The 8716-nt window shown below is 38.3% G+C and overlaps 1 protein-coding gene across 2 annotated transcripts; it reads right to left on the bottom strand.

The window, feature by feature from the left end:
- Window positions 1–4232: 4232 nt before the first annotated feature.
- LOC102702433 (cytochrome P450 72A15-like) lies at window positions 4233–7665 on the bottom strand. Of its 2 annotated transcripts, none has more exons than XM_015838518.2 (4): window positions 7098–7665; window positions 6219–6463; window positions 5085–5469; window positions 4233–4775 (listed from the first exon to the last, which is right to left on the bottom strand). In XM_015838518.2, the coding sequence occupies exons 1-4, from the start codon at window positions 7620–7622 to the stop codon at window positions 4350–4352; spliced, it is 1581 nt and encodes a 526-aa protein (XP_015694004.2). In that variant the 5' UTR covers window positions 7623–7665; the 3' UTR covers window positions 4233–4349. The 2 variants fall into 2 exon arrangements, with proteins under 2 accessions (XP_015694004.2, XP_040375869.1); XM_040519935.1 differs by having other exon boundaries at window positions 4655–4775; window positions 5105–5469.
- Between the last annotated feature and the right edge of the window lie 1051 nt (window positions 7666–8716).

An 8716-nucleotide genomic window follows, 5' to 3' on the forward strand; every position in this document is an offset into this window, starting at 1 on the left:
AAATTTTTTTAATAACTATTTAAATACCATGCAAGAGACCAGGTAACATCTTTTCGAGGGATTAGAGTACTCTCCTCGAGTTTTGTTCTACGTCGTCAAATAGTGTCTTTGACGGATGTGTTCGTCAGACCAACTGACCATGAAATTGCACATATAGTGGTTCAAATTGCACATACGGAAAAAGAATCGAGTCGAACACTGACTAAACGTGTTGGACCGGCAGTGAATATATATTAGGCCACTCAAGATTTTGTGGATAGTATTGCCTCCCTCGTATAATAACTTTATTTTTTAGTTTTTTATATAATTTTTTGACTCTTCGTCTTATTTAAAATGTTTTGCGACTAATATTTTTATTGTTACTGGATGATAAAATATGAATAGCACTTATGCGTTACTAATTTTTTTAAGTTTTTTATAAATTTTTTAAATAAAACAAATGGTTAAAAGTAAAGTTATTACAGTACTTGATTGGTTCCAAAATTTTTTTATGAGATTTCACGTCTCTCAGCGTCACTCGCGCTGCGCGTATCCGAGTGGGCCTTCCGTCCGCGCGAGGGAGCGACAGCGAGTCGCGGCACGAAGCATATGCGTCCGCAGCGGCAGAGTGTTCGCTTCGATCCTAGCTGGGAGTTCACGTTTTTTACTCCCTCTATATTTTTTATATAACTTTTAAATTTATATTTAACCGTTCATTTTATTCAAAATTTATATCTAAATATATAAAATTATAACACATACTTAAAGTTTCTATAATAATAAATTATATTATAATAAAATAATTAATAGTTATATAATTTTTTTAATAAGACGAAAAGTCACACCTAAAGTAAAAGAAATAGCGGGAGTATTTTGCAATCGAAGAGCCAAAATAGAACTAGACATGGAGACAAGCCGGCAGTAGTAATTAGGATGGTTAGCAAGATAGAGAAAAAACACAAACTGCAATTCACAGGTATACCCACAGTTTTCATTTTTGATTTTGATTTTTTGCTTTTTATATGCAATACAGATCTACATCTAAAACCATGTTTAAACTTTTTTTCTCTATTACTTGCCCATCAGTCCATGTGGTTTTGATTTATTTCATTTTTACCTTTTATATCTAATACAAATCTATAATCCATAGAGTGAGAACACAATTACCTTTAATTTAAGTAGAAATAAAAATAAAAATAAAACCACAATAAATTTATGGTTCTATTTCTACATTTTTTTAAAAAAAACAAGTAAATGTTTTGCATAAATAGGACGTAAAATTCACATTCAACTCAGATTTCTGTCCCAGTCCAACACCATCATCACCACTTGCCACCATTCACTGTAATAAAAAATTAGAAAAATGAAAATTGGAAGGTTTGTATTAGTTGTCGCTGTGCACTGTTGAAAATTGAATATTTGCACCAAATAAAAAACCAAAGGAAGTAGGACATCGAGAACTTGGTTGTAAATGTGTTTAGTGTGCCTCTATTATACTTCGTTGTCAAAAGAACACTCATTTTATTTAAGTTATTTATGATTTTTAGTACCATTTATTATTCTCAGCTGTAATCTTTCCAATACTTCCTAATTGAAAAGTCAATTTTACGTTTACCACACTTTACTATTTCTGACTCAATGCAAAATTTGTTTTTAAACTTATTTTTAAAATTTATTTTAGTTTGTACAAGTAAAATTTACTTGATCCAATGTATGCAATTTTTCTACTAGCTATCTAAATAATTTAATTGTGAATCTCACCATAGATAATCGGGGCAACTGATCTGACCCCAATGATTGACAGTAGCTCTGCCTCTAGTTGTCCTACTTCCTCTCTCAAAAAGAAGGAAACTTGCTATTTTTGGTTTTTAATACAATATGTTAACACTTCGTCTTATTTAAAATTTTTTATGATTAATATTTTTATTGTTATTAGATGGTAAAACATGAATAATATTTTATGTGTGACTAATTTTTTAAAGTTTTTCTCAAAATTTTTAAATAAAACAAATGGTCAAACTTTGGACATATAAATTAAAAAAAATAAAGTTATTATGGAGGGAGGCAGTAGATTAAAATAATGTAAAATGGTTGCCGCGCCGCTCGCTAGAAACGAAGAGTCCAATTTAGAGACAAAGTCCAAGATTCCTGACAATATTTCTCATGTTATTGACACGAAGAAAAAGGAGACAGGAACAGCGGGTGGAAGCGAAAAAAGGATTGGGTTGATCGGCTACATAATAAAAGAAAACGCTGATAATGGTCAGTTGTGATTTATGAGAGGAAAGTAGTGACTATACGAGTGACATCTGAGAGGTGGAGGACCAGATCGTCTTTCTTAAACAACCTTGAATTTTTTTTTCCCCTATTTTACTTAGGAGGGGATATGTGCAGGCGATGGAAGGAGAGGAGATCAGCGACAGATGATCAACTCTATTTAAAGTAGTACTTCACATAGCGAAGTCCAAAACCCCTGCCACGTCAGCTGGGAGTGATAGAGAAATAAACGAATATCCTACTTTAAGAAATAACATTTTCTCTATTAAAAAATACTCTTATATTATAGCTTGTCAGAGCGTGAGCTCCTCGAGCAGGAGTCTATGGGATCCCCTTTGTGAATTCGACCTAGGGGTGCGAGGGCAGGCCCCTCGATGAACACGGAGGGATTATACAGGTTCGGGCCGTCCGAAGACGTAATACTCTACTTCTGTTGCTTGCACACTACGAGAGTAAATGCGTTACAAGCTTCTGTGGGAATGTTTTTTCTTGACCTACTGGCTCGGGCCTCCATTTATACAGTAAATGGACATCACAACGGCCATGCTTTTTCCCACCTACGATGCACATGCCATCATCCTTCTTGGGACTGCTGCGGACGTCGCCGTAAGTCAACGAGCCGTCACACTGCCACTGTCGGGTCCTATCGATCAGTAGGTGAGGAGTAGGTAGCACTTCCCGCTCGACTCAACGGTCCGAATGGAGAACAACCACCCCTCTCACATGGTCGTCCGTCATATTTAATGCGATAGCAACGTGAGGGGAACATGTTATCCCTGTGGTGTTAGCGATGTCACTGTGCTATCAAGGATCGATGTCCCGTCTCCCTCGCTTTTTCTCAGGAGGGAACGTAGACGAAGACGTGCGCCTGTATCTAGGCTCACGCCTACACCCTCTCATCAAAATAAATACGGTGGTTGGGTGTCGTGATCAGTCCAGGCACAGGGTGGGTCCCGCAATGCGCAACCCCCAGATCGAGGGGACCGAGGGTGGCTTGACCCCTCCGGTGCTTGGCTGCCCGGCATCTTGTCTAGGCCCGGCTCCTTGGGGGGCACGTAGCTTTCCGGGGCCTGACCTTCCTTTCTGGTTGTTTCAGTCTATGGGCCCACCATCACCGCATGCCTCACACATACAAAGTATACACCTAGCTCATATCTCCGATATAGCTTGATTTCAATCAACTGGTAATGAGTCCATGCTAACACTACCATGTCATATGTATAGAACCAATCGACATTATGCATAGTAACAACATTAATTAAGAACTGAAAAGCTGAAATTCAAATAATAAGTAACAACTAAACAATGCACGTGGTAATTGTATAGTTTTGTGCATCATGTGAAATAAACAAAACAACTGTTCAACTCTCAAACTACATCCAAAAAGGTAAGAACGCCAGTCATACTAAAAGAAAAATATAAAGTCATATTTTATATCATAACATCTTTTAACCTTTTGTAAGTCAAGCTTCCGTAATTTTGTCTAAATTTATACAAATATATAGCACCATATATAGTATCAAATTAGTTTTATTAAATCCCACATTGAATATATTTCTATATGAGTAAAGTACATGACCGGTCCTTAAACTTGTGGCGCGGTACCACTTAGGTCCATAAACTTAGAAAATGCATGTTTAGGTCCATGAAATTGTTTTAATGTACCATCCAGGTCTATGAACTCGTTTTAATGTACCATTCAGGTCTATGATTTTAGACATTAAAACGAGTTCATGGATCTAAACATGCATTTTCTAAGTTTATGGAACTAAGTGGTATCGCGTCACAAGTTTAAGGACCGGTCATGTACTTTACTCTTTCTATATTATATTTGTTTACTATTGAAAATATTGCTATGTTTTTTTAATAAACTTGGTCACACATAAAAAAAGTTTGACTTTGGTAAAATTGAAAACATCCTATGGTATGAAACCGAGAAAGTTAAAAACCATATCCAGTAATATAGTGTGGGCAAAATAGTAGAAAATAGAGGAGAAATGACATATCTTATCCCACTTTTATTCCAAAGGTACAAATATCACAACTCGAACCAACAAGTGTGCTAATAAAATGTGCTAACAACAAAAAATTGATCATATAGCTCTAACCTTAATCTGTGCACCATGCATTGGATGAAGACTCACTATACGATGTGGTGCATGGGTATAAGCTGGTGCGAGCTCTAGCTCCAAGCGTTGAAGGATAACGCACATTGCCATCTTAGCCTCAAGCAGCGCGAAGTTCTGGCCGATGCAAATCCGTGGCCCCGATCCGAACGGGAGGAACGCACCGGGATCCTTGCACGCCTTGGAGATCCCCTCGGCGAACCTCTCAGGCTTGAACTCATGGACATCGCTTCCCCAGATTTCTGGATCATGGTGGATGAACAACACGGGGAGGTTGATGATGACGCCGGCAGGGTAGGTGACACCTCCTATCTCCATCTGCTTGTATGTTTTTCGACTGAGCTCAGTGAAGGGTGGGTACAGTCGAAGAACCTCATAGAGGATCATCGTCACCTGCACGGACGCATATTCAGCGAAATTTAGTACTTATTATTATGGTATTTGCTCCGGTCCAACAAAAAATACCTCGAGATACCGGTACCCAGGTACCAAATTATTTCTCACCATTGGATTAGGATGTATGCTATTAGATCCAACGATCAGAAACGATTTAATACCGCGAGATACTTTTTGTTACTTTTTATTAGATTGTAAAATTATTCTATTATTACTAGTACAAGTAATTACGTGTAGCCACAGTGTTGAAGACAATCTGATAAGAGCGAAATGTAATGGTATTATCGAATCTTGCAGGATACTAACAATTTTGAGGCGGCTGAGACCTTCGTATTCAGGTTTTTGCTTCCCAAATATTCCAATGATCTCTTCCCTTGCACGGTCCTGCCACTCCGGGTGCATGCATAGTAGCAGCATGGCCCGTGTGAGAAGCACCGACGTTGTCTCCATTCCTGCAAAATAGAACAGCTTGCACTCCTCCACAACGTCCTTGATTGTCAACCCCTGGCTTGATTGGCCATTATCTTCCAGGCATCTCGTGTTTGAGTCAAGCAATATGCCAAGTAAATCATTCTTTGTGCTTTCACCTTCTTTCATTCTTTGCATTCTTTTCCCAATTATACTCATTAGAATTGATTCAATCTCTTTATTTATTTGATGCATCCTCCGGTTATTCGCAGTAGGCAAAGACCTGAAATGGAAAATATATCAAGTAATTAAATTTCGAAGAAACCTCGGTATTATATATGGTTCAACTTCACAAAACCATGAGGGTTTTAGATTACGGCATATAACCCTGAGTATTATCATAGTAAGATTTTGCAAAACCAAACCTTTAATCAATCTAACATAATATTGTAAAAATAAAATAAAAGGTAATGATAGAACTTATATACAATGATTTAAGAATTCATAGATTCAATATTTATGATTAGAACTCATATGTATGACCGATAAAAGAAAAGGTTAGTTTTGTAGAACTATAGGATCATATGGTAGTCGTAGTTATAGGAAACATGTTAAAACCCTCGAGGTTTTATATAACTTGAACCATAAGGTTTTGTCATATTCTTATTTTAGTGGTTGACCAGATTGTGATGTTTACGGTGACTTATTATTCGCAAAGATATGGTCAGTCCGGTCTTCAAAGGTACTCAGAATGGAGTGTGCATGTCTGTTTTTTATAGGGGTAAAGCGCATGTTATGAGCATATATGTTTATACTGTATTTAAAAAGAGTATTTTTTCTATCTTTGAGGACGGTAAAATTGCTCATTTAAAAAAAATAAACAATGCACACTCATATTACTCTGTTTTCTTCTTCTAATTGTAAATTATTTATTTAGTTTAAGATACAAGTTTCTGATGAAATGATCATTTATTTTAGAACCTAGTAAGTGGTAGGCAAAATTACTCAGTATATTATGTAGAAAATTCTCACATATAACCCGGGATGGCAATCTTCTGGAAGCATTTCATGGCGCGCTCGATTTGCTCGGTCTGCAGCTCGAAGATCCTTCTTCCTTCAAGGTAGCTGCTCCCGAACGCAGTGCGCGAAATGACGTCTCCGGTGAGGCTCTTGAGCTCCGGCCAGCAATCCACCTCGTAGGAGCCATCAGAACCAATAGACTCCATCCACCTACTGACCATCTCCTCGCTGCATTCAGAAAACGCAGGCAGCATGCACTGCATATTCTCCGACATACCAACATTCAGACACATGAAAAAAATACATGGTACTACAAAGTATATAAAATATCAAATTTTATGATAGTAAATATAGTATCTTCTATATTTTTTAAGAATGTTAAAATTGTCGACGAAGAAAAAGCAGTATTAGCATGGGCGGAGCTACAGGTATGGCAGGGACCTGCACTCTATTCCCGATATATATCGATGTATATACATATTTCAAAAAAACTCAACTGAATAAGAATAGTTGTTATTTGGTGCGTATATATATTGATCATGTTGTTAATTTTATAATTATTATTGATTTGCTAAAATGAATTTACTAAATTATGATTTCTAAGCGGATATACTATTAGATAAAATTCTAAATTCGTCACTGATCAGTACTAGCCTTTTTGAATAATTTTATTTTTCAGTTTTTGGATACAATGTTTAACTTTCATCTTTTTAAATTTATTTTACGATTAATATTTTTATTTTTACTAGATGATAAAACATAAATAATACTTTACACATGACTAACTCTTTTAAGTTTTTTTTTAAATTTTTTTAAATAAAACGGATGGTAAAAAGTTGAACATAGAAATCGAAAAAATAAAATTATTTTGAGACAGTGGTAGTATCATACCTTGAGCTTCTGGAGCTGGAAAGCCGGGTTGAGGATCCTCCTGTGCTTGGCCCACTTCTCGCCCTCGTGGTAACTCACGCCCTTGGCGACCAGCTTCGACAGCTCCGGGAACCTGGGCTTCTCGAAGTGGCCGAACTTGTTGGACATGACGTCCCTGCACAGGTGCGGCTCGGTGACGATCACCTGCGGCGTGGGCCCAAACCACGTGACGCACGGCTTGCCGTGCTCCCCGAGCGCGCCGTGGAGGAACGGCGCCACGCGGGGCGCGATGTCGTGGCACCGCAGCGGCAGCGGCCTCGCCCAGGCCGCCCTGTTCAGCTCGGCCTCCTCCGCGAGGTCGCTGGCGGGGAAGCGGTAGGGCGTGCCGCGGAGCCCCTGCGTGCGCAGCGCCGCCGCCAGCCGCCGCGGCCGCCACCACAGCCGGTGGAGCTGGCGGCCGGCCTGCCACACGAGGACGAGGCCGGACGCCAGAAGGAGGCCCCATGGCAGTGAGGCCGGAGGCCACATGGACACTCCCAGAACCATTTTCTTCTTGCTGTCACAACTCACAAGTGAAGAGAGAGTTGTGAAAAAGAAGCCGATGCAGCACGAGTGGATGCGGTACTAGTAGTGTGTTAAATACAGCCACACATGTGCCACTATCACGTTATAATTGTATTAGTTACTTGTGAGGATTTGCTGTGTTAGTGGGTGTTTATTGAGAAAATTTTTAGAAGAAGTGTCATGTCAAATGTTTGACCAAATGTCGGAAGGGGTTTTTGGATACAAATGAAAAAACGAATTTCACGGCTAGCCTGAAAACCGCGAGACGAATCCTTTGAGCTTAATTAATTCTTCATTAGCACATGTTGGTTACTGTAGCACTTATGGCTAATCATGGACTAATTATGATCAAAAGATTCGTCTCAACATTTCTTCCGTAACCGTGCAATTAGTTTTTTGGTTCATCTATATTTAATGCTTTATCTTAGATATCAAAAATTCGATGCGATGTTTTTTAGAAAAAAATTCTAGGAACTAAACAAGGTCTTACTTTGTTGGCGCCGGTCAGCTACGTGCAAAAGCCATTGCGCCCTGGTACTCACGCACATCCAGCGGTTTCGTTGCTTTCGTGCCAGCCATCTTTCAATTAAATAATAATTTATAAATAAAAGTTCTAGCGATCTAAAAATATGAAAAAAATAAACTATGATAAAAAATCTAGAATTAACATCAAATTTAAGTTTTAAAAATAAATTTGGTTTATAAGCATAATCAAAAATTTTGAGGGTGCAAAATTGCACCTTGCTCTAGTAAGGAACTTGTAGAGAACGAAATTTCGGGAGGGGAGGGGTACGCTTTGGTGATCTCAAGTTTTTATTACATACGCAGCCTTCGTCTACATAAAAAAAATTAAGGATTTAGCCTCGTCACTAATGATATATGTGGGTCATCGAGATTAATACTCCTGTCATATATATGGATCAGGAGGGTAAAACTCTCAATTTCAATATGAAATCAGTACCAACCGTCCAACCAGATCAGCGGAGTCCTTGTCATACCGCCATTACAAATTTTTTTTATTTATCTCTACGCAGATTTAAGTAGTACCCCCATTTTATATCGTAAAACACTTTGCC

Source organism: Oryza brachyantha, chromosome 1 (assembly GCF_000231095.2).
Source record: "Oryza brachyantha chromosome 1, ObraRS2, whole genome shotgun sequence".
Lineage (NCBI taxonomy): Eukaryota > Viridiplantae > Streptophyta > Magnoliopsida > Poales > Poaceae > Oryza > Oryza brachyantha.

Excerpts from the sequence above, each read along its gene's own strand:
- LOC102702433 (XM_015838518.2), bottom strand. The coding sequence starts at position 7,622 with ATGGTTCTGGGAGTGTCCATGTGGCCTCCGGCCTCACTGCCATGGGGC. Across the intron at positions 6,464-7,097 it reads TCCAGCTCCAGAAGCTCAAG|TGCATGCTGCCTGCGTTTTC; the intron begins GTATGATACTAC and ends GAGAATATGCAG. Across the intron at positions 4,776-5,084 it reads GTCTCAGCCGCCTCAAAATT|GTGACGATGATCCTCTATGA; the intron begins GTTAGTATCCTG and ends GCGTCCGTGCAG.